General features: G+C 43.6%; 2 protein-coding genes and 1 pseudogene across 2 annotated transcripts; all 3 read left to right on the top strand.

Annotated features, from left to right (window-relative positions):
* LOC108636615 (interferon omega-1-like) lies at positions 5,863-6,458 on the top strand. The gene has a single exon (XM_018052799.1). It carries the CDS (start codon positions 5,901-5,903, stop codon positions 6,456-6,458), a length of 558 nt encoding a protein of 185 aa, XP_017908288.1. The 5' UTR covers positions 5,863-5,900.
* LOC108636614 lies at positions 14,892-15,481 on the top strand (annotated as a pseudogene).
* Positions 24,992-25,602, top strand: LOC108636613 (interferon omega-1-like). The gene has a single exon (XM_018052798.1). It carries the CDS (start codon positions 25,042-25,044, stop codon positions 25,600-25,602), a length of 561 nt encoding a protein of 186 aa, XP_017908287.1. The 5' UTR covers positions 24,992-25,041.

Below are 26,266 nucleotides of genomic sequence, written 5' to 3'. Positions count from 1 at the left end.
ATCATTTATAAAAATTGATCAACCAAGATCCCACCAATTTATACATATCATTCACCAGATTTCAACTTTTATTATTTTAAGAATTTCCTATCATCTGTTTTTTTCAAGATCAAAGTCTTTCTTTTCATTTTAACACCCCTCCCCCTCACACGTCTTCCACCAGGATCTTCTAACTGAGAGCCCCTTAAACGGGGAGGAATTGACTCCCCAGAGCAGGAGCATGTCCCCATTTCCTATTCCCACCCAGCATCCTGCACAATAGTAGGACACTGCTGGTCCTCAGAGTCGTCAATAAAAGTGTAAGCGTAACAATGATAAGCTTAAAAGGGTTTCACCAGTTAAACTGTTTGAAAACGACAATCTTTCTACATTTTTTGTTTTTATTTTCTGTGGGTTACTCTTGTCTTCTCAGGTGACCAGTATATTTGTTATGCTGGGCATCTCTTTAGTTTTCCCTCAAGTTCCTGAATCATTTAGTCCAGTCGATTTTTCTGTTCTATGCTACAGTTTTCTCAGCTTTAAAATAAGGATATGAGAGTGGATATATGTGTACTTAGAGCTGGTTTACATTGTTGTACAGCAGAAACCAGCACAACATGGTAAAGGAATTTTTCTCCAATTAAAATCAAAATAGGGATAAAGAGAATATTGTACTCCATTCAATATACCATCTCATGCTCTATACTCTATATGATATTAATATAACAACTTACACAATTATCTTAAATGAGTAGATGATATAAAGCATCATGGACACATTAAACAGCTGTGAGAGTTGTTACTGTGACCGGTGTATATTGTTTCACCATTATTTCACGTCTACCCTAAAGATGATCATGCCATATCTGCGACTTGCTCAACTCAGTTGTTAATGCAAAAACTCTACCTCTGCAAGTTAGAATAAGTTAATCTTTTCTAGTATTGTACACAGCATATCTACACATTTTGAAATTTTACTAGCAAATAAAATACTCACATGACTGTACCAAGCACACCGCGATATTTAGTGGCATCAAATCAACATGCAGTCAGTGCATTTGGCATATAAGATGCTTATTAGGTAGAAAATCGTATATTAAGTGAAAATCTACATTATGCTGAAACAAAACACATCTTGATTATGAATTTTAAAGCAACTTATCTATAGGAAATGACCTTTTGAAAAAGTTAATAAAACTCTCCAATGCAAAACTATGGATAAATTTGAAAGCTTAACATAAGATCCTTAGATAAAGGAAATGAGAAGAAAAATGACTTTGAAAATTGAGATTAATTATTTACGGTAGCTACTGGGTCATAAATTTCTCAAATATGGCTTTCCCTCAATTGAACTGACATGAACAAAGAAGTAATTTTGAGAATTGTACAGATGATTTTGCTTCCAGTGAAGCCAGGAACTTAAAGTTTTGTTTTGGCATAAGGAATATTTAGACTTGGTGTGAGTTTCAGACTTCTTTGTACCTTTTAAACTATTTCCAACTACTTGAACGTTGCAGGAGAAATTAACCATTTATAGTAAATAAAATCATTTCCCCTTTCCCCAGGGGCTCCTGTAAGTCTCTGTCTTGTCCTCAAGTCTCCCCACTGGATGGTCCCAATATCTAGATTACTGCCCAGAATGTAGATGCCTTTCCCCTTTCCCCAAATTAGTCTTTTTCCCCAGAAACAACCCGGAATCTGAAAACATACCACAACATGCTCAGATTTCCAGCCCTCAGTGGCAGCATAAACAGGTATCAGTGTAAACCGCTCTGGGTAAAACCTCTTCCCAGGAGGTGGAGGATGGAAGCAGGGGCAGGTGCAGATATCAAGTTCTAAGCGAAACCACTGCAAAGCTCCCCTGGGCAGTCTGGCCCCAAAACAAAGGTTCCTCACTGCTCCTGGGACCCCCACGTGCTCCCTGGGCCCCAGAAACACCTAGCTCAGCTGGAGGCTCCTGCCTACAGGGACTCCCCGGTTCTACCGGTGGATGTGGCACTGGAGTTCGAGGCGCTGGACCTGGACAGGTCTGCTGGGAGAGCAAGGTCAGTTGCTCTGTTACAGGGAGTGCTGTGGCGCCTTCCCGGTCGCTGGGGCGCAGGAAAGGCAGATTTGAGCATCTTGCTGAGCTGGAGCCGTGGGACTGAATTTCACTCAAGTGCTGATTTTGGGGGATTCCTGGTCTCCCAGAGGGTGGCAATGGTGATGATCACCATTCTCCAGGGCTGGAGAACATCACCCTCTGTGTCATCAGGGAAGGGGGTGGCATCTGGTGAGCTTGGTGATGCTGCAGACGTGGGGCTGTGCCAGCCTTTATCCAGCTGTTCCCTGCACCTTCCCCCCAGATAAGATCTTTAAATAGGTCAGAATTGTCACTTTCTGCACTTTTCTCAATTTTGTCTCCACTTAAAACCTTTTCCCTTCTATCCTGGGCATCAGAGAATGTCACAGCCTCAGTGCTTCTTTTGTGTTATTACACTGGAAATGAAATATACTCATGGAAAAGTCTCAATCCAAAAGGAGATATTCATCTACATGAGTCAACTCAGCTTGAAAGAAAAACCTGGCTCAATCTCTCTTCTTTAGTCCAAAAGAGAACTGAGAGCTGTGACTCCATAGTCTCTGTGACAGTTTTTAAATTGCACCAATTTTTAAATTGCCACATCTCTCTGCATTTCCTTTCTAAGGGCCTAATACATGAGGTTTGAATTCTTCAGTTATTTACAGGTCTATAGCTCCTGTATTCTGGTGGTCTACAGATATTAGTGGCATAATAATGAACATGGGTTAATTCATAGCATTCTCTTCTTTCTCTCACCAAAGTGTGCTGATCACACACACATATGTGACAATGTGCTTGGCGATCTGGATTCCAGGAGCGTCAGGAAGGGATGATGACTGCCCTCCTGGGAGCAGGGGAGAAGACTTTGGAGGCAGAAGAGGAGGAAGGAGGCAGCACGTGCTCAGAGCAGCTGAGGGCCAGGACTCAGAGCTGATGAAGAGGAGGGACTGGGAGCAGCAGGAAGCTCTACTCTCACACTATCTGGGGCTCCTGAGAGCAGCCGACACCAGACTTCCCTTTCGTCTTCTAAAACATCAAGACAACTTCAGTAGCAGTCACAGAGGACATCCTTTAATTCAAATAATGCAAAGTTTGCAAATTAGCCTGAAAATGTGGAACTGAGTGAATGATAGCAGTCTTTCATATCAATATAACCAATAGTAACCTCTTTACTCCACCCTCAGTCCAACCAAGAGAAGCTTTGAGGGCAAATTCCTTAACACAGGCAAGGGTCTGCATGTTAAATCCCTAAGTGTTCATTCTAGGAGAGGGAATGCCCACAGGATGGTGAAGAGCCTAGGAGCCCAAGTTTCCTTCCTTTTGAGCAGGGCCTTGTACATTATGGAGAGAAATCCTACAGCACTTGAAGTTCTTTGCTGAGGAAGAGACTCTAGGAAAGTTGTCCACTCTCCTAGAAGTTTGATGTTTTGTTCCTGGTCAGGGAACTAGATCCTATAGGCCACAACCAAGACTTCACAGGCCACAAGTAAAGATCCTATCTGCGGCAAGGAATATGGAAGATCCAGCATGTCGCCACCAAGCCCTGGTACAGCCAAATAAATGCATTTAAAATTCTTTTAAAACCCAAAGAAACCCATCCCATCAATGTGATCATATCACAAGGTGGGATATTAGGGAGATTAGGGTTACAATCAATAAAATTCAGTTATCATTTTTAAGAACATAATTATTTTTTACCAAGATTAAGATCAGGATCTTTTGAATCATTCATTCCCTTTCATTCTAGTTTTTTCAAAGCAACTTCTCATTGCCCGGGTGGGTTTATCACAGATGCTCAGCAAGGCTGGTCTCCTTGACCATGTGAGAGAGGGTCAGTGTTCTAGCACTGGGGTTCTCATTGCCTGTCTCCCATGAGCTGGTGCGTGTGACTTCTTCCTTCTCCCCTTATACAGACCACATATGGATTAAAGGAAAGAAAAATCAGGTGGCTGGTCTTACAAAGCTGAGGGCAGTCCACAGACTCAGGACTCGGCCTTCCTCGAGCTTCTGTCAGAAGCAGCCTTGTCCCAGCCTTTCTGTTGTTCATGTTGACCTGATCCTTCCCCTCTGCCACAGCCTAGGCCCCAGCTATGCTGCACTGAAGTTTGCTAACCCAGAATATATCACTGTGTCAGGGAAAGCACCCTTCTTTCTTTCATATTCATGACATCAAGACTTACCCTTGTTTTCTAGTTGCCCACAAAACAACTGTGGAATTTTACTCTCTAGGAAAATTGCAAAGAGAAACAAAAAAATCTAACCTCTTGAAAGTGATGCAGCCCCTCGGGCTTTCTTTCCTTCCCTTTCTTGCTCTCGCCTCATCATGAATTACAACCAGAGAAGGAGCAGTGAGACGAATCCTGTCCAATAAGTCACTAAGTGCATCTAAAAGCTTAAGTGAAACATTACACTCAAGGAAAGAAGGCTATTGCTCCTGATCTGGTAGGCTGGGTCTCACCGCCCTGCTTTCTCAGAGGAGACAGACAGAGGAACAGAGATGCCGGGTGGAATCAAATGCCTGAACAAACGACTGTAACTCACTAGATTCTGTGACATAAGCTTCCAACAAGAGACAACGCCAGCACTGAATGTCCTTCCTCCAGCTCACAAACTCTGAGCAGAACAAGTGTTGAACAGTTTAAGTAAAAGAGCTGACTAATAAAAACTATACTTGGCAAAGTATATATTATTTATCTACTAAAAGCAAAATGACTGCAGTTGGAAATTCCTTCACCAACTTACACAAACACACTTTTGCTCTCAGCATCTGAGCACTGCTGATGTTTTGGACACTTGGGGTCAGGAGAAGAGGAGGTCACCACCGAGAACTAGGGTCCTTCACAGAAACACTCCAGGAGAGAGGATGGGGTTCAGGAAGAGAATTTATTTTCCCAACAAATCAACAAGCCCTCCACAGAAAGGAGATTTTGAGGCAGCAGGATGTGGTGAGCCTGTCTGCAGGGAGGGAGTCCAGCAGGTGAGGAAGGGGACTCAGTCACTCCAGAGGACAGAGGAGGCTCCATGTGATCTCTCCCTTGTGAGTGAGGTGCTGCTGGGAAAATACAATTATCCTGGATTTAGAGACTCCTCACCCATGTTCCCTGAGAAGAACCAGGATTCTGGTGGAGGTATTGGCCCAGGCTGTGGAGGACAACAGGTCTCCAGTAAGAAAATGGTGGAAAGAAAGGGTGATGTCTGTAATGGCCCTGACCTTGTGGTTCCCTAAAACAGCCACATGGACCTGCAGGAACGTGTTCTAGAAGGAGGAAAAACGTGGGGTGAGCTCATGGACTGATAATAATCAGCCTGCTCTTTATATCAAACACTAAGGAAAACCCATCCTTCGTTTTAGTGAGATCAGGAGCCACAGTGATCTGCTAAATCCCTAAATAAATATGGAAACCACGGGGCTGAGGGGCCTGGCTTCCGAGGCAGAGTGAGAGGGGAAACGGAGCCCAAGATGAGGGCTACAGGTGTGTTCCCGGAAAAGAGGAGAGGAACATTTATGCCTGAGAAACAGGGAGCAATGATGTGTGTAATCACAAATGCACTTCAATTCTAACATAAGACAAAGACCTTTCTCATTTGATGATGAATATCCATTTGGATAAGCACATCAGAAGTTACTGGGAAAAGGTAAAATTAGTACTTTAAATAGATGACAATTTCTTTGACCATATTCACAATAGATAACAGAAAACCAAATTAGGAAGTAAAAGTGTATAGAAATGACTAGAAAATGAAAACTAACATGTTCCCTATTTAATGGTCTCGCTTAGAAAGCATGGCATCAGAGAACCTACCTCAAGGTTCACCCAGACGCCGTCTCAGCCAGCCCAGCAGCAGCCGCATCTTCCCCATGGCCTTCGTGCTCTCTCTACTCATGGCCCTGGCGCTGGTCAGCTATGGCCCGGGAGGATCCCTGGGCTGTGATCTGTCTCAGAACCACATGCTAGTTGGCAGCCAGAACCTCAGGATCCTGGGCCAGATGAGAATCTCCCCTCGCTTCTGTCTGCAGGACAGAAAAGACTTCACTTTCCCCCAGGAGATGGTGGAAGGCGGCCAGCTTCATGAAGCCCAGGCCATCTCTGTGCTCCACGAGATGCTCCAGCAGAGCTTCAACCTCTTCCACACAGAGCGCGCCTCTGCTGCCTGGAACACCACCCTCCTGGAGCAGCTCCGCACTGGACTCCATCAGCAGCTGGACCACCTGGACACCTGCCTGGGGCAGGTGATGGGCGGGGAAGACTCTGCCCTGGGAAGGACAGGCCCCACCCTGGCTGTGAAGAGGTACTTCCAGGGCATCCATGTCTACCTGAAAGAGAAGGGATACAGCGACTGTGCCTGGGATATCGTCAGACTGGAAATCATGAGATCCTTCTCTTCATCAGCCAGCTTGCAAGAAAGGTTAAGATGATGGATGGAGACCTGAACTCACCTTGACATGACTCTCACTGACTAAGACGCCACGTCACTCCCACCTGTGGTCATTTAAGAGACTCTGAATTCTGCTTTAGCCAAAATATTTATTGAATAAATCAATAAATTCTTTCTCAGTAGTAATAAGCAAGTAGGTATAAAAAGCATTCAGCTGCACGGAAATCTGTGCATAGCGATGACTGCCCTGATGTTATTTATATGTTTCTTTATGTACATATTTTCATTTATTAGTTTATCTCATCATATTTATATTTTCATTTAAAATTTTTGTTTACATTGTAATAAAATTTAGAAAACATGTTCATTTCCTTAATCTTCTAATTTGTTTTTATTAAATTCTTATGAGGGAAAACTTGTTTCTTCATTCTGAAGACCTAAATCTTTATTTTGTCTACATAAACCTATTGTGGAGTAGCATTTGTCCATTTATACTATGGAATGGTTCTATTACTTCTCAGGACTTGATTGTCAAAAGGTGGAATTACTGGAATTCCCTGGCAGTCCAGTGGTTTCGACTCCACGCTTCCAGTATAGGAGCTCAGGTGCCATGGATTCTGCAAGCTACGGAGTGCAGCCCTCCATTCCACCCCTCCAAGGGAAAAAAAAAAAAAAAGGTAGAAAGGAGTTCTGAAACTGTGGAAAATGATTAGTCCTGAAGTCACAGATAAACTAATTTATACCTAGTCAGCAAAGAACTGTTGGTGTCAGTATCTGGGGTAAGACTCATCTCCTCCAGAAAAGTTGCCAACATGTGGTGCTGACTGGCTGAGCCTGACTCCTGTTACTCTTCCTCCCACCTTCTCCTCGGTCCTGCTTTACTGAACAATCCACTCCCTTACACTATATCTTCACTGCCTCCAACACAGAAGCTCTGTTCTGTGATGGTTTCTGGCTTCAAAGTTTCTCTGCGTGGAAATCACTGGAAGAGAGCACAAGTGAAAGGAGAGTTCTAGAAGTTTCAAAACCTTTGAATGCAGCTCTGCTATTTAACAGCAGTGTGACCCTGAAAAATATCACAAACACTAAGGAGATGGATATGGCAACCCCCTCCAGTATTCTTTCTTGAAAATCCCATGGACAGAGGAGCCTGGTGGGCTACTGTCCATGGGTCACAGGAGCTGGACACCTCTGCACCAACCTAGCATGCACGCAGGCACGCATGCTGTCCTGATTCTCTTCTTTAACAAGTGGAAAATAACAGTAGTTTTTCACAGGGTTACTGTTAGGATCAATGGGCCCATATTACAAGAAGCATAACAGTGTGCCTGGCAGAAATGATCAGGACAGTGAGTCCCAGAGTAGCTGCCCATGGGGAACAGACAGGACAGCTGGCCCGAGGCAGTGACTGAAAGCCAACACTGGAAAGATGCTGGGTCCTTGGTAAAAATATTTAACTTGGGTGCTAGTTTCATAATTTAGTTTGTGAACTCTTCTGTGCTCAATGCTGGAGACAATTCCAATTTCTGTGTTTCAGACTTCTAGAAGCATTCTAGGAAGTCATAGAAATTCTTTGAAAAAGAAGGATTAGTAGAAAATGCTTTGATCTACTATAAAAATGAATAATAGGGAAATCAGAGAGGTCTCCTAGGACTGCAGAGAATCACACACATTACTCATTAATAATGTTTCTTGTTCTTTAGTATGAGTAGTCCTGTACTACTTTTTAACCTCTTTCTATAATCACCTTCTCAGTTCTCTGCTGGGTTTCCGTCTTTCAGCAGCAAGGCACAGGCAGGAAGAAAAGAGCAAGGGCCATGCAGTGTGAGGTTCTGCTCTCCAGCCCTGGGCTGTCCTGGGTTTGATCCTAGTTGTTTTCCATAAAGACTCCAGTCCCTAAGTGCTGGCAGGGTCACCTCCTAGAGCTGTTCCTTCTCAGAAATCAGTGCCTTTAGAGGAGAGACTGCTACAAGTGAATGCAGGTGTCATACCCTAGTGAGAGTCTTTCTCTGAATAAGGGGCATGAACTCAATATTATTTGCCAACACATAAATCTTGCACATGCATACTGCCAACTGTCCATGATAACAATGGTACATTAATCCATATCAAGACCATAGAAGCTCTTATATGTTCTCACACCTTGCCCAAAACAGGGTCTTATCATCTTGTTTAGTTTTTGCCCATCTGACTGGTGACACATAGCATCTAGCAGCAACCATTAGTTGTCCTTTTCCTAATTGATGGCAGTTGTTATCAGTCATACTCCAGTCAGGAAAACAGAAAATTCCTTCCAGCCTTCTAGTCCACCCTTGGAACTGGCATGGGAAAGAAAAACAATCTGCAGCCAAAGGAGAAATGTCCTGGAAGGAACTAGAGCCCCAGCATCACCGAGTAGCATTGAGGAGAAGAGCTGTGGAGCTGAGACGTTAGTTTTAAGACCACTGCGCTAGAACAGATGACAGCCTTTCCCCATCATCTCCACTGGAAGTGCAGGCCTCCTCTGTGAATTTCTGATCCATAGAGAATGCACCCACTGCTCTTGCACTGTCTCTTTACCCAGGTAAAGGAGCTCATGATTCATTTTCGTTCAAACTCCGTGATCTCCAGCTAGAAGACACACAGATTGCAAGGTCCTCAACCAGATCCCAGGCTGCACACTCACACTGCACTCCTGCCATCTGGCTGGTATCCAGTCTGAATGTCATTTGTGACCAAGGAATTTGTGGTTTTCCTGTATTCAAAGCCCAGAACTGTCTTCTGTCCAAACTGATGAACTAGGTCATGACCTGCTCTAGTTTTCAGGCCTTTAAAAATCTATCCTGATGATGATGTCTTCCAAAGACGCATGCTGGAATTATATATCCAACTGCCTATTTCACAGTTGGTGTCTACTGAGTACACATTATGCTGAAATCAAAAGCATTTTAATTGCAACTTTTAAAGAACCTATCCACATGAGAAGACATTTTGAAAAAGTACATGAAACTCTCCAATGAAAAACTGACTAAAAAAAAATGCTTAATAGATGAACTTTGGTTAAAAGAAATGAGAGGAAAAAAGGATTTTGTAAATTGAAATGAGTTATTCAAAATAGTTACTGGTTCATAAGTTTGTCAAACATGGCTTTCGCTCAGATGAAGAGAGATACAAAAAAGTAATATTGAAAACATTATTGATGATTTTGCTTCCATTAAAGCCAGGAACTTAACGTATTGTTGTGGCATAAAGAAAATATTTGAATTTGATGTGAGCTGAAGACTTATACATTTTAAAACATTTTCCAACCAATGAACATGACAGGAGAAATTAACCGTTTCTATTAGTGTTCAATGAAATAATTTTCCCTGTACTAAGGAGCTTCTTTTGAAGTCTCAGTTTTGTCCCCAAGTCTTCCCACTGGAGGGTCCCAGTATCTAGTAGATTCCCATCCAGATTGTAGATACCTTTCCCCTTTCCCGGAATTACTCCTTTGCCCCATAAACAAGGGCTTCCCTTGTGGCTCGGCTGGTCAAGATCTGCCAGCAATGAGGGGACCTGGGTTCAGTCCCTGAATTGGGAAGATCTCCTGGAGAAGGGAAAGGCTACCCACTTCAGTATTCTGGCCTGGAGAATTCCATGGACTGTATAGTCCATGGGGTCGCAAAGAGTCAGACACGACTGAACGACTTCCACTCACTCCAGAACAACCCTGAATCTGAAAACATACCACAGCATGCTGTGATTTCCAGCCGTCAATCGCGGCATTCAAGGGCACCGGTGTGAACCGCTCTGGCTAAAATCTTCTCCCAGGAAGGGGAGGATGGACGCAATGGTAGCTTATCCAGAATTTGGAGGTGCAGAAATCAAAGGCTCTGAGCGACGCGGCGCAAAGCTCACCTGGGCAGTGGGGCCCGAAAAGCAAGTTTCCTCTTTGTTCCCGCGGCCCCAAGCTCTCCCTGGGCCCCGGCGGCGCCTCGCTCCGGTCGCGGCTCCTGCCCACGGCCACACGCGAGTTCTCTCCGTGGATCTGATGCCCCAGGGGGCAGCCCTGCAGGCGTGTCCCGCTGGGTGGGCGGTGCGGGTCTGTCAGTTACTGAGAGATCGGGCGCCCCCTCCCGGCCGCTGGGGCGCAGCAAAAGGAGTTTGGAGAGCTCCAGAGTTAAGTGCAGGACCTGAACTGCTTCAGAGAGGCCCAGGTGAAGTGCTGAATTTCTGCGCTCCTGGTCTCCCTGCTGATGGCAATGGGGAGGCTCTGCTCCATCCCTCACATTTCACCTGTTAGCATAGGTCGTCTTCTATTCTTTTTGTCATTTGCCAAATTCATATAATCTGGAAGCAAAACTTTGTTGCTGAAACACGAAAGACACCAGGATTCTTGGCCTCCGGAGGAGAATTCAATCCAGGGCCAGTGACGAGGCTTGATCGCTCAGCACTTTTGTGTAATGAAGTTTTAAAAGTATAAAAGAGATAGAGAAAGCGTCTGACATAGACATCAGAAGGGGACCGTAAGAGTGTCCCATGCTACTCTTCAGCCAGATGTTATATAGCTACTAGCAGTCTGCTAATTAGAGAACGGAAATGTCTCAAAACTCAGAGAATGGCACCGGGCCCCTCACCCGCAACATGCATTGAGACAACATTGGCACCAGGTGAGTCATCCCCGGCCACAAAATGATGGACGTTAATCTTGAAGAAAGGCAGATTTCCAAACAAATATACAGTTTCATTAACACAGATTAGGAGAACAGGGTATGAGTATAACATACTGGTTTGTCAAGTCGGTTCTGAGCCTTTGTGTGGAACTGACTTAAACACAGAGTCTAGGGTAAATACACAGTACATTAACAGCTTAAGACAAACATTTCCAGAAGAAAAATGCATTGGTTAGCTCAAGGTTTGGGAAAAGTTAAGTTCAGGTGGAACCAGGTGTCATTATGGCAACACAGAATTTTAAGAGAAACCTCTTTTTAAATCTGTATAGAGAAGTGAAGTCGCTCAGTCATGTCTGAGTCTTTGCGATCCCATGGACTGTAGTCTACCAGGCTTCTCTGTCCATGGGATTTTCCATGCAAGAGTACTGGAGTGGGTTGCCATTTCCTTCTCCAATGCATGAAAGTGAAAAGTGAAAGTGAAGTCGCTCAGTCATGTCCGACTTAGTGACCCCATGGACTGCAGCCTTCCAGGCTCCTCCATCCATGGGATTTTCCAGGCAAGAGTAGAGAGATTAAAAATGTCTCACACTTGCAGCCTGTTTCCTCTGTTTGGAGACCCCCAGTTTTCCTGTCTGTTACCCTCTCAAAAGCATGAAGTATTTTTTTTAATTACAGTCACAAGAGCCATCAGCTTGGTGTTTTCTACAGAGGATTCACTGAAATGTTTCTAACCCAATCTCCTGCTGGAGTCAAAACTCATAAGGATCTTGTCCATCATGTATCCCCAATATATGGTGAGGATTCAGTGCACAATCTATATGAATCATCTTGGACAGTTAAATATGATTATTTTATAATTATTAGAATTATTATTTTGTCAGTCACATTTAGACTGTCAGTAATAACTACCAGTTGATAATTTCATTTTGCTTATTATACAAAATAATCAGATACATTGTAAATTGCTCAGCTTATCTAGAATTTGGAGGTAGATGTGAACTAATGGAAATAAGAGGTTTGTCACATCGAGGTATGAAACAACAAGGGTGCATCTTGTGTTAGAAATAAACTAGGAAATTAAGTGAGGGCTCAGTGCACGCAGCGGGCGCAGGCGTCACAGTCTAGATAAGCAGTTTGGAATCTGACATGTTAGGTTTTGAAAACTGGATTTGCCATTTCATTCTTAGATTATTTTATTCCAATAAAGTCTTAGCAGAAGGCTCTTCGAAACAAAGCTATTAACTCAGTTTCAACTATGCTGGAAGTATTGCGTGAGTCCCTCACAAAGGCTAAGGAGTTTGTAGTTGTCACTGTCGTTTCTGATAAACACTGATAGTCTGTGAAATTTGTCTGGCAGGTCCTTGGTAATCATGTCCACGGTAGTCTTGTAACATTTAATTAGCAATCAATTCAGGATGGAGGTGCCATAAAAAGTGAGGGCAGCATCAGGGAACGTGTTCTTACTCCTCACTAATATCAAGAATGAAATACATCCTAATGAATCCTTGCCATAAACACAGTACCTTGGTAGCTCCTTGCTACCGTGTTACAGACTGAATGTGTGTGCGTTCCCCAAATTCATGTATTGAAACCCTCCCCCTTGACTTCCTTGATGGTCCAGGGGCCAGGACTCCATGCTCCCAAAGCAGGGAGCCTGAGCTGGATCTCTCCCCAGGAAACTAGATTCTGATTGGCAAGCAGGACTTCCCATGGCTTAAGTAAAGATCCTGCATGAAGCAACCAAGATCCAAGAACCAGCATACATCGACTAAGACATGCCACAGCCAAATAAACACATAAAATAAATATTTTAAAAATTCTTTAAAACCCCACAGAAACCCAACCCATCAATGTGATAGTACCGAGAGCTGGAATATTAGGGAGATCATGAGGGCTAGTAATCAATAGAATTCAGTTATTATTTTTAATGTCATAGTTACTATTAGCTAGACTAAGATCAGGCTCTTTTGGAATCATTTAATTCCCTTTCATTCTAGTTATTTCAAAGCATATTCTCTTTGCCCAGGCAGATTTATCACCTACGCAGATGATCAGCAAGGCTGGTCTCGTCAACCCTGCCAGAGAGCATTAGTGTTTGAGCAACTGGGGCTCTGATTGCCTGTCTCTTGTGAGCTGGTGAGTGTGACTTCTTCTTCCTGCCCTTATGCTGACCACATGCTGATTCAAGAAAAGAAAAATTAGGTGGCTGGTCTTACAAAGCTGACGGCAGTCAACAGATCAAGGACTTGTCCTTCTTTGAGCTTCTGTAAGAAGCAGCCCTGTCCCAGCCTTCCTGTTGTTCATATTGGCCTCATCGTTTCCCTCTGCCTCAGACTTGTCCCCAGCTGTGCTGCACTGAAGTTTGCTAACTCAGAACACGTCACTGGGTCAGGGGCAAACCACTTCCCTTCTTTCATATTCATGACATTGAGACTTACCCTTGTTTTCTATTGCCCACACAGAAAAATGTGCAATTTTACTTTCTAGAAAAGTTGCAAAGAGAAACAAAAAAACTAATGTCTTGAAAGGGATAGAGATGCAGCCCCTCTGGCTTCTTTACTTCCCTTTGTTGTTCTCGCATCATCATCAATTACAACCGCAACAGGAGCAATGAGACAAATCTTGTCCAGTAAGTCAGTCAGTTCAGTTCAGTTCAGTCGCTCAGTCGTGTCCGACTCTTTGCAACCCCATGAACTGCAGCGTGCCAGGCCTCCCTGTCCATCACCAACTCCCAGAGCCTACCCAAAATAAGTCACAAAGTGAATATAAAAAGTTTAAAGGAAAAATTACAGTCAAGGAAAGAAGACTATTTCTCCTGATCAAGTAGGCTGGGTCTCACTGCCCTGCATTCTCAGAGGAACAGAGATGCCTGGTGGGATCAACTGCCTGAATGAACAGCCGTAATTCACTAGATTCCGTGACATAAGCTTCCAATAAAAGCCTGCCCTAAGGGAGGGAGTCCAGCAGGTGAGCAAGGGGACTCTGTCACTCCAGAGGACAGGGGGTGGCTCCATGTGATCTCTCCTGTGTGAGTGAGGTGCTGCTGGGGAAATACAACAATTATCCTGGAATTAGAGTCTCCCCACCCATTTTATCTAAGAAGAACCAGAATTCCTGGTAGGAGTATTGGCTGGACCAGCAAAGGACAATAGGTCTCTAGTACGAAAACGGTGGAACGCAAGCGTGATGTCTCTAATAGTCCTGACTTCGTGGTTCCCTGAAGCACAACCACATGGACCTGTAGGGACGAGTTCTAGAAGGAAGAGAAACATGAGGGAGCTCCTGGACTCATAATAATCAGCCTCTTCTCTAAACCAGACACTAAAGAAAACCCATCCTTTGTTTCAAACAGTTTATTTGCTAGAGTGACCTGGTAAATCCCTGATAAATACAGAGCCTGCCTTCCTAAGTAAAGAAAGAAACAGAAATTGAGCCTAGGATCAGGGCCAAAAATGTGTTCATGGAACAGAGAAGAGCTACATTTACACATGAAGGAGAAAGAGTGGTAATGTTTGTACTTAGAAACCTACATCATTTCTGATGTCTGACAAAGACCTTTCTCATTTGATTGAAAAATATCCATTTGGATGGGTACATTTGAAGTTATTGGGAAATAGATAAAATTACTAGTTTAGTATGATAACAATTCTTTTGACCATATTCAGAATACATAAATGAAAATCAAAAAAGGAAGTAAAAGTGCATAGAAATGACTAGAAAATGAAAACTACCATGTTCCCTATTTAATAGCCTCGCTTAGAAAGCCTGGCATCAGAGAACCTACCTCAAGGTTCCACCAGACACCGTCTCAGCCAGCCCAGCAGCAGCCTCATCTTCCCCATGGCCTTCGTGCTCTCTCTACTCATGGCCCTGGTGCTGGTCAGCTATGGCCCGGGAGGATCCCTGGGCTGTGACCTGTCTCAGAAACACGTGCTGGTTGGCAGGAAGAACCTCAGGCTCCTGGGCCAAATGACGAGACTCTCCCCTCACTTGTGTCTGCGGGACAGAAAAGACTTCGCTTTCCCCCAGGAGATGGTGGAGGGCGGCCAGCTCCAGGAGGCCCAGGCCATCTCTGTGCTCCACGAGATGCTCCAGCAGAGCTTCAACCTCTTCCACCCAGAGCGCTCCTCTGCTGCCTGGAACACCACCCTCCTGAAGCAGCTCCGCAATGGACTCCTGGACCAGCTTGTCGACCTGGATGCCTGCCTGGGGCAGGATATGGGAGAGGAAGACTCTGCCCTGGGAAGGATGGACCCCACCCTGGCTGTGAAGAGTTACTTCCAGGGCATCCATTTCTACCTGGAAGAGAAGGGATACAGAGACTGCGCCTGGGGAAACCGTCAGAGTGGAAATCATGAGATCCTTGTCTTCATCAGCCAGCTTGCAAGAAAGGTTAAGAATGATGGATGGAGACCTGAACTCACCTTGACATGACTCTCACTGATTCAGATGCCCCATCATCTTTGCACACTCATCTGTGGCCATTTCAGAAGACTCTGATTTCTACTTTACCCACCGAATTGATTGAATTTACTTCAGCCAATGCTTTGTCAGTAGTAGATGAATACATATAAATTTTCTTGGCTGCAGGTGCATCAGGCCCTGAAGTGAAGACTGCCCTGATTTTATTGTTTGTTTGCTTATTTATTTTGTTATATTTATTCTTTGATCTCCTCCTATTTATTTTTCTATATAAAATATTATTGTTTATATTGTATTAAAATTTAACAAATACAGTCACATTTTTATTTCATTACATCTGTCATTTGTTTTATTTATTAAATATTATCAAGGTGAACTTCTTGAATTTTTTACTGTTTTATGTTTAGTTGCTAGGTCAAGTCTGAATCTTTTGGGACCAATAGACTATAGACCACCAGGCTCCTCTGTCCATGGGATTCTCCAGGCAAGACTACTGGAGTCTGTTGCCATTTCCAGGGACCTTCCCAACCAAGGATAGAATCTAGAATCTGCATTTCAGGCAGATTCTTTACCGTCTGATCCACAAGGGAAGACCCTTGGTTGAAAGAAATGAGAGAAAAAGGGATTTTGTAAACTGAAATTAATTATTTATGACAGTTACTGGGTCATCAGTTCAGCTCAGTTCAGTCACTCCAGTCGTCTCTGACTCTTTGCGACCCCATGGACTGCAGAATGCCAGGCCTCCCTATACCATCACCAACTCCCAGATTCCACCCAAACTCATGTCCATTGAGTCGGTGATGCCCTCCAACCATCTCATCCTCTGTCGTCCCCTTCTCCTCCTGCCCTCACTCTTTCCCAGCATCAGGGTCCTTTCAAATGAGTCAGCTTTTCCCGTCAGGTGGGCAAAGTATTGGAGTTTCAGCTTCAACATCAGTCCTTCGGTGAACACCTACGGGCTGATCTCCTTTAGGATGGACTGATTGACTCTCCTTATAGTCCAAGGGACTCTCAAGAGTCTTCTCCAACACCACAGTTCCAAAAGCATCAATTCTTCGGCGCTCAGCTTTCTTTATAGTCCAGCTCTTACATCCCCCAGGACTGTGAAAATAAACTATCCACTGATGAGCCACCAGACACTGGACCTTGTTAGAGCAGCCTGAACCAAGACACAGGGCATGGCACATTTAGCTCCGGCAGTCCACTAGTTGAGGTTGTATGGAAATATTTCATGTTCAAAGCATACATGACAGAGAAGAAATTGTCATGTGTAATTATTCTCAATCCCCTTCTTCAGAAAGAAAACGGATAATCTGCACTCACAAGTAAAAACCATAGAGTCTGAATCAGAGAGAGAAGAATGATGGCCCACCTGGAGGACATCTAAAGGACATTAAGAGCCACTGAAGAAAGGAAACAGCAAGAGAAATGAGGCAACAGGGAAAAATGTCCTGCCTTCTGGTTCTTCCCAAGGGATGATGGGGAAAACATACCTAAAATAATTTTTATTTTATATATTTTGAAAAACACTTGGATATTTAAAAAATCATTTAACCGTTTAGCCAATTGTTCCCTATCCATGGCTGGATCCAAATATTTGCCGTGAACCATTCCTTTACTCAGTAACCAGTCAGAGAGGGGGGCAGTGGAAATTAACCAATTTGCTCAACTTCATGTTTTGGTGAAAGTCAGTAAATTTCAGTATCTTGAGAATTCAAATATTTCCCCTTAATTCCTGAGTTTTCCTGCCAACTTGTTCAAGAAGAAATCTGTTGGTTTCATGTTCTAATTTTTTTCTTATGATCCATGAATAGGCCAGGAAATATTTTTTTTTTAGTTTAATCTGTACAGGGATAAATATTCTGAAGGCAGGAAGTAACAGCTCCCCGTCCTTGGTGCTGGTGGAGGCCGTGCTCTGACTCACTCCCAGGACATCCTGGACACCTTCCAGGGGTCCCATCACCACCACCAGGTTCCCTGTCTCTGAGCTGTGGCTGGATGGCACCAGAAGGGACCCGAATCGGTAAAATCGACCCCCAACTCACTGACTCCTTGCCTGAAGCCCTTCAGTAAATGGAATCCTTCCTGGAAAATAAACCACAAAGCTCTAGGGAAGGCTCGGAAAATGCAAGGTTCTGAGCTTCCAACCAGAGAATACTGTCGCTGGCAGGACTACAAGGCTCTCTCTTCAGCTCTCAGCACGGTGAAAAAAAAGTTTCTCCCCGCAATAGTAAATCAGGATCAAAAGACTCACTGAGGATGCTGTGCCCAGAACTGCAAACTCTCCAAAGTGGGCATCCCAAAGGAACCTGAGAAAAAGAGCTCTTTGGCCCTCCTACAGCAGTCTGGAGAAGCGCACTGTCCAGGGCTCAAGGGAAGGATATTTTATTGCTATTTTTGAGTTGCTAAATACAGTGTTCAATCCTGCCTGACTCTTTGCAACGCCATGGACAGCAGCACGCCAGGATTCCCTATCCTTCACTATCTCCTGGAGTTTGCTTAAATCCATAACCACTGAGTTGGTAATGCCATCCAACCATTTCCTCCTCTATCGCCCTCTTCTCCTCCTGCCCTCAATCTTTCCCAGCATCAGGGTCTTTTCCAGTGAGTTGGCTCTGCACATCAGATAGCCAAAGTACAGGGCTTCCCTGGTAGCTCAGATGGTAAAGAATGTACCTGCAAGTGCGGGAGACTCGGGTTTGATCCCTGGGTCAGGAAGATCGCCGGAAAAGGGAATGGCAACCTACTCCAGTATTCTTGCCTAGAGAATTCCATGGACAGAAGAGCAACTGGCTGGCTACGGTCCATGGGGTCACAAAGATCAGACATGAGTAAGCAATAACGTTTACTTACTTATTGGAGCTTCAGCTTCATTATCAATCCTTCCAATGATTCTCACGGTTGATTTCTTGACTGGTTTGATCTCCTTGCTATCCAGGGGACTCTCAAGAGTCTTCTCCAGCACCATAATTTGAAAGCATTGATTCTACTGCACTCAGCCTTCTTTCGGTCCACCTCTCACATCCATACAAGACCATTGGAAATACCACAGCTTTCACTATACAGACGTTTGTTGTCAAAGTGATGTTTACTCTTTTTCACACGCTGCCTAGTTCTGTCATAGCTTTCCTTCCAAGGAGCAAGTGTCTTTTAATTTTGTAGCTGCAGTCAATGTCCGCAGTGATTTTGGAGACCAAAAAAAGAAAATTTGTCACAGTTTCCACTCTTTCGCCATCTATTTGCCATAGATGTCAGAAGCTTAGGTGTTTGGATATTGAGTGTTATGCCAGCTTTTTCAGTCTCCTCTTTCACCCTCATCAAGAGGCTCGTTAGTTCCTCTTCACTCTGCTCCATTGGATTGGTATTATGGTATTTTATTATTTATTCCTCTCAAAGTTGTTAAGAGCATCCATAAATATTTCAGGAGCTAAACAGAAAGCAATGTTATAAAATTGAGATGAATATTCAGCAGACAGGGAATTAAAAATTGATTTCTGAAAGGAAACATAGTTAAAAGTACTTCAAAATAAATATGAAGAAAAATAACCTAAAATTTTAAGTGATTTTCAGTTCTGAAAGATTTTTAAGCCTATCTATACTGTGGTATTATTATATATTTTATATGAATTTCATATAAATATGTAATTTGGTACATTACTATTTATATAAGTAAATATCCTCCATTAAAAGTCATTCTTCAAACTCATTCATAAAGTTAAATAAAATCAACAGCTTTTACATTTAATGTACACCTTTCATTTTATGGCATTGTTAACCCTAGGGGGAACACAACAAGGAGTTTTGCGTTTTCTTTCTTATGTATAAAAGATATGCATGGAGTGCAAAGATGGATCCACAGCATAACTGTGTGTTCAAAATTTCATGGTGGGAGTAATTAGGAAGAAAATATCTCAGAAGACTCTGTCAATAGGGAAGGGGAGGCAATAATGAAAAAAAGTTTGAGAAATGCTGTCCTAACCCATTTGAAAAGTGCAAATTGAAANGTTTCACCAGTTAAACCGTTTGAAAATGACAATCTTTCTACATTTTTTTGTTTTTATTTTCTGTGGGTTACTCTTGTCTTCTCAGGTGACCAGTATATTTGTTATGCTGGGCATCTCTTTAGTTTTCCCTCAAGTTCCTGAATCATTTAGTCCAGTCGATTTTTCTGTTCTATGCTACAGTTTTCTCAGCTTTAAAATAAGGATATGAGAGTGGATACCTGTGTACTTAGAGCTGGTTTACATTGTTTTGCAGCAGAAAGCACAACATGTAAAGGAATTTTTCTCCAATTAAAATCAAAATGGGGATAATGAGAATATTGTATGCCATTCAATATACCATCTCATGTTCTGTACTCTATATGATATTAATATAACAACTTACACAATTATCTTAAATGAGTAGATATATAAAGCATCATGGACAATTAAACAGCTGTGAGAGTTGTTACTGTGACCGGTGTATATTAAGTTTCACCATTATTTCACGTCTACCCTAAAGATGATCATGCCATATCTACGACTTGCTCAACTCAGTTGTTAATGCAAAAACTCTACCTCTGCAAGTTAGAGTAAGTTAATCTTTTCTAGCATTGTACACAGCATATCTACACATTTTGAAATTTTACTAGCAAATAAAATACTCACATGACTGTACCAAGCACACCGCGATATTTAGTGGCATCAATCAACATGCAGTCAGTGCATTTGGCATATAAGATGCTTATTAGGTAGAAAATCGTATATTAAGTGAAAATCTACATTATGCTGAAACAAAACACATCTTGATTATGAATTTTAAAGCAACTTATCTCTACAAAATGACCTTTTTAAAAAAGTTAATAAAACTCTCCAATGCAAAACTATGGATAAATTTGAAAGCTTACCATAAGATCCTTAGATAAAGGAAATGAGAAGAAAAAAGACTTTGAAAATTGAGATTAATTATTTAAGGTAGCTACTGGGTCATAAATTTCTCAATATGGCTTTCCCTCAATTGAACTGAGATGAACAAAGAAGTAATTTTGAGAACTTTACAAATGATTTTGCTTCCAATGAAGCCAGGAACTTAAAGTTTTGTTTTGGCATAAGGAATATTTAGACTTGGTGTGAGTTTCAGACTTCTTTGTACCTTTTAAACTATATCCAACTACTTGAACGTTGCAGGAGAAATTAACCGTTTATATTAAATAAAATCATTTCCCCTTTCCCCAGGGGCTCCTGTAAGTCTCTGTGTTGTCCTCAAGTCTCCCCACTGGATGGTCCCAATATCTAGATTACTGTCCAGAACGTAGATGCCTTTCCCTTTCCCCAAATTAGTCTTTTTCCCCAGAACAACCCGGAATCTGAAAACATACCACAACATGCTCAGATTTCCAGCCCTCAGTGGCAGCATAAACAGGCATCAGTGTAAACCGCTCTGGGTAAACCCTCTTCCCAGGAAGGGGAGGATGGAAGCAGGGGCAGGTGCAGATATCAAGTTCTAAGGAAACCCCTGCAAAGCTCCCCTGGGCAGTCTGGCCCCAAAACAAAGGTTCCTCACTGCTCCTGGGACCCCCACGTGCTCCCTGGCCCAGAAGCACCTAGCTCAGCTGGAGGCTCCTGCCTACAGGGACTCCCGGTTCTCCGGTGGATGTGGCACTGGAGTTCGAGGCACTGGACCTGGACAGGTCTGCTGGAGAGCAAGGTCAGTTGCTCTGTTACAGGAGTGCTGTGGCGCCCTCCGGTCGCTGGGGCGCAGGAAAGGCAGATTGAGCATCTTGCTGAGCTGGAGCCGTGGACTGAATTCACTCAAGTGCTGATTTTGGGGGATTCCTGGTCTCCCAGAGGGTGGCAATGGTGATGATCACCATTCTCCAGGGCTGGAGAACATCACCCCTCTCTGTCATCAGGGAAAGGGGTGGCATCTGGTGAGGCTTGGTGATGCTGGCAGACGTGGGGCTGTGCCAGCCTTTATCCAGCTGTTCCCCGCACCTTCCCACCAAATAAGATTCTTTAAATAGGTCAGAATTGTCACTTTCTGCACTTTTCTCAATTTTGTCTCCACTGAAAAACTTTTCCCTTCTATCCTGGGCATCAGAGAATGTCACAGCTTCAGTGCTTCTTTTGTGTTATTATACTGGAAGTGAAATATACTCATCTAAAAGTCTCAATCCAAAAGGAGGTATTCATCTACATGAGTCAACTCAGCTTGAAAGAGAAACCCGAGGCTCAATCTCTCTTCTTTAGTCCAAAAGAGAACTGAGAGCTGTGACTCCATAGTCTCTGTGACAGTTTTTAAATTGCACCAATTTTTAAATTGCCACATCTCTCTGCATTTCCTTTCTAAGGGCCTAATACATGAGGTTTGAATTCTTCAGTTATGTACAGGTCTATAGCTCCTGTATTCTGGTTGTCTATAGATATTAGTGGCATAATAATGAACATGGGTTAATTCATAGCGTTCTCTTCTTTCTCTCACCAAAGTGTGCTGACCACACACACATATGTGACAACGTGCTTGGCGATGTGGATTCCAGGAGCATCAGGAAGGGATGATGACTGCCCTCCTGGGAGCAGGGGAGAAGACTTTGGAGGCAGGAAGAGGAGGAAGGAGGCAGCACGTGCTCAGAGCAGCTGAGGGCCAGGACTCAGAACTGATGAAGAGGAGGGACTGGGAGCAGCAGGAAGCTCTACTCTCACACAATCTGGGGCTGCTGAGAGCAGCTGACACCAGACTTTCCTTTCGTCTTCTAAAACATTGAGACAACTTTAGTAGCAGTCACAGAGGACATCCTTTAATTCAAATAATGCAAAGTTTGCAAATTAGCCTGAAAATGTGGAACTTAGTGAATGATAGCAGTCTTTCATATCAATATAACCAATAGTAACCTCTTTACTCCACCCTCAGTCCAACCAAGAGAAGCTTTGAGGACAAGTTCCTTAACACAGGCAAGGGTCTGCATGCTGAATCCCTAAGTGTTCATTCTAGGAGAGGGAATGCCCACAAGATGGTGACGAGCCCAGGAGCCCAAAAGGGTTTCCTCCCTTTTGAGCAGGGCCTTGTGCATAACGGAGAGAAATCCTACAGCACTTGAAGCTCTTTGCTGAGGAAGAGATTCTAGGAAAGTTGTCCACTCTCCTAGAAGTTTGATGTTTTGTTCCTGGTCAGGGATCTAGATCCTATAGGCCACAACCAAGACTTCCCATGCCACAAGTAAAGATCCTATCTGCGGCAAGGAATATGGAAGATCCAGCATGCCGCCACCAAGGCCTGGTACAGCCAAATGAATACATTTAAAATGCTTAAAAAACCCATCCCATCAATGTGATCATATCACAAGGTGGGATATTAGGGAGATTAGGGATACAATCAATAAAATTCAGTTATCATTTTTAAGAACATAATTATTTTTTACCAAGATTAAGATCAGGATCTTTTGAATCATTTCATTCCCTTTCATTCTAGTTTTTTCAAAGCAACTTCTCATTGCCCGGGTGGGTTTATCCCAGATGCTCAGCAAGGCTGGTCTCCTTGACCATGTGAGAGAGGGTCAGTGTTCTAGCACTGGGGTTCTGATTGCCTGTCTCCCATGAGCTGGTGCGTGTGACTTCTTCCTTCTCCCCTTATACAGACCACATATGGATTAAAGGAAAGAAAAATCAGTTGGATGGTCTTACAAAGCTGAGGGCAGTCCATGGACTCAGGACTCGGCCTTCCTCGAGCTTCTGTCAGAAGCAGCCTTGTCCCAGCCTTTCTGTTGTTCATGTTGACCTGATCCTTCCCCTCTGCCACAGCCTAGGCCCCAGCTATGCTGCACTGAAGTTTGCTAACCCAGAATATATCACTGTGTCAGGGAAAGCACCCTTCTTTCTTTCATATTCATGACATTAAGACTTACTCTTGTTTTCTGGTTGCCCACAAAACAACTGTGGAATTTTACTTTCTAGCAAAATTGCAAAGAGAAACAAAAAAATCTAACCTCTTGAAAGTGATGCAGCCCCTTGGGCTTTCTTTACTTCCCTTTCTTGTTCTCGCCTCATCATGAATTACTACCAGAGAAGGAGCAGTGAGACGAATCCTGTCCAATAAGTCACTAAGTGAATATGAAAGTTTAAGTGAAACATTACACTCAAGGAAAGAAGGCTATTGCTCCTGATCTGGTAGGCTGGGTCTCAACGCCCTGCTTTCTCAGAGGAGACAGAGACAGAGGAACAGAGATGCCGGGTGGAATCAACAGCCTGAACAAACGACTGTAACTCACTAGATTCTGTGACACAAGCTTCCAACAAGAGATAACCCCAGCACTGAATCTCCTTCCTCCAGCTCAGAAACGCAGTCCAGAACAAGTGTTGAACAGTTTAAGTAAAAGAGTTGAATAATAACTGTACTTGGCAAAGTAGATATTATTTATCTACTAAAAGCAAAATGACTGCAGTTGGAAATTCCTTCACCAACTTCTTTTACACAAACACTCTTTTGCTCTCAGCATCTGAGCACTGCTGATGTTTTGGACACTTGGGGTCAGGAGAAGAGGAGGTCACCACCGAGAACTAGGGTCCTTCACAGAAACACTCCAGGAGAGAATATGGGGTTCAGGAAGAGAATTTATTTTCCCAACAAATCAACAAGCCCTCCACAGAAAGGAGATTTTGAGGCCGCAGGATGTGGTGAGCCTGTCTGCAGGGAGGGAGTCCAGCAGATGAGGAAGGGGACTCAGTCACTCCAGAGGACAGAGGAGGCTCCATGTGATCTCTCCCTTGTGAGTGAGGTGCTGCTAGGAAAATACAATTATCCTGGATTTAGAGACTCCTCACCCATGTTCCCTGAGAAGAACCAGGATTCTGGTGGGGGTATTGGCCCATTCTGTGGAGGACAACAGGTCTCCAGCAAGAAAAAGGTGGAAAGAAAGGGTGATGTCTGTAATGGCCCTGACCTTGTGGTTCCCTAAAACACAGCCACATGGACCTGCAGGAACGTGTTCTAGAAGGAGGAAAAACGTGGGGTGAGCTCATGGACTGATAATAATCAGCCTGCTCTTTATATCAAACACTAAGGAAAACCCATCCTTCGTTTCAGTGAGATCAGGAGCCACAGTGATCTGTTAAATCCCTAAATAAATACGGAAACCACAGGGCTGAGGGGCCTGGCTTCCTAGGCAGAGTGAGAGGGGAAACGGAGCCCAAGATGAGGGCTACAGGTGTGTTCCCGGAAAAGAGGAGAGGAACATTTATGCATGAAAAACAGGGAGCAATGATGTGTGTAATCACAAATGCACTTCAATTCTAACATAAGACAAAGACCTTTCTCATTTGATGATGAATATCCATTTGGATAAGCACATCTGAACTTACTGGGAAAAGGTAAAATTAGTAGTTTAAATAGATGACAATTTCTTTGACCATATTCAGAATACATAACAGAAAACCAAATTAGGAAGTAAAAGTATATAGAAATGACTAGAAAATGAAAACTATCATGTTCCCTATTTAATGGCCTCGCTTAGAAAGCATGGCATCAGAGAACCTACCTCAAGGTTCACCCAGACGCCGTCTCAGCCAGCCCAGCAGCAGCCTCATCTTCCCCATGGCCTTCGTGCTCTCTCTACTCATGGCCCTGGTGCTGGTCAGCTATGGCCCGGGAGGATCCCTGGGCTGTGACCTGTCTCAGAACCACGTGCTGTTTGGCAGCCAGAACCTCAGGATCCTGGGCCAAATGAGGAGACTCTCCCCTCGCTTCTGTCTGCAGGACAGAAAAGACTTCGCTTTCCCCCAGGAGATGGTGGAGGGCGGCCAGCTCCAGGAGGCCCAGGCCGTCTCTGTGCTCCACGAGATGCTCCAGCAGAGCTTCAACCTCTTCCGCACAGAGAGCTCCTCTGCTGCCTGGGACACCACCCTCCTGCAGCAGCTCCGCACTGGACTCCATCAGCAGCTGGACGACCTGGACGCCTGCCTGGGGCAGGTGATGGGAGAGGAAGACTCTGGCCTGGGAAGGACGGGCCCCACCCTGGCTGTGAAGAGGTACTTCCAGGGCATCCATGTCTACCTGCAAGAGAAGGAATACAGCGACTGCGCCTGGGGAATCGTCAGAATGGAAATCATGAGATCCTTGTCTTCATCAGCCAGCTTGCAGGAAAGGTTAAGATGATGGATGGAGACCTGAACTCACCTTGACATGACTCTCACTGACTAAGATGCCACATCACTCCCAACTGTGGTCATTTAAGAGACTCTGAATTCTGCTTTAGCCAAAATATTTATTGAATAAATCAATAAATTCTTTCTCAGTAGTAATAACAAGTAGGTATAAAGAGTATTCAGCTGCACGGGAATCTGTGCATAGCGATGACTGCCCTGATGTTATTTATATGTTTCTTTATGTACATATTTTCATTTATTAGTTTATCTCATCATATTTATATTTTCTTTTAAAATTTTTGTTTACATTATAATAAAATTTAGAAAACATGTTCATTTCCTTAATCTTCTAATTTGTTTTTATTAAATTCTTAGGAGGGAAAACTTGTTTCTTCATTCTGAAGACCTAAATCTTTCTTTTGTCTACATAAACCTATTGTGGAATAGCATTTGTCCATTTATACTATGGAATGGTTCTATTACTTCTCAGGACTTGATTGTCAAAAGGTGGAATTACTGGAATTCCCTGGCAGTCCAGTGGTTTCGACTCCACGCTTCCAGTATAAGAAGCTCAGGTGCCATGGATTCTGCAAGCTACGGAGTGCGGCCCTCCATTCCACTCCTCCAAGAAAAAAAAGGGTAGAAAGGAGTTCTGAAACTGTGGAAAATGATTA

This window comes from Capra hircus, chromosome 8 (genome assembly GCF_001704415.2).
Source record: "Capra hircus breed San Clemente chromosome 8, ASM170441v1, whole genome shotgun sequence".
NCBI classification, from domain to species: domain Eukaryota; kingdom Metazoa; phylum Chordata; class Mammalia; order Artiodactyla; family Bovidae; genus Capra; species Capra hircus.
This window is presented reverse-complemented; position numbering and strand designations above follow the sequence as displayed.

Excerpts from the sequence above, each read along its gene's own strand:
- LOC108636615 (XM_018052799.1), top strand. The coding sequence starts at position 5,901 with ATGGCCTTCGTGCTCTCTCTACTCATGGCCCTGGCGCTGGTCAGCTAT.
- LOC108636613 (XM_018052798.1), top strand. The coding sequence starts at position 25,042 with ATGGCCTTCGTGCTCTCTCTACTCATGGCCCTGGTGCTGGTCAGCTAT.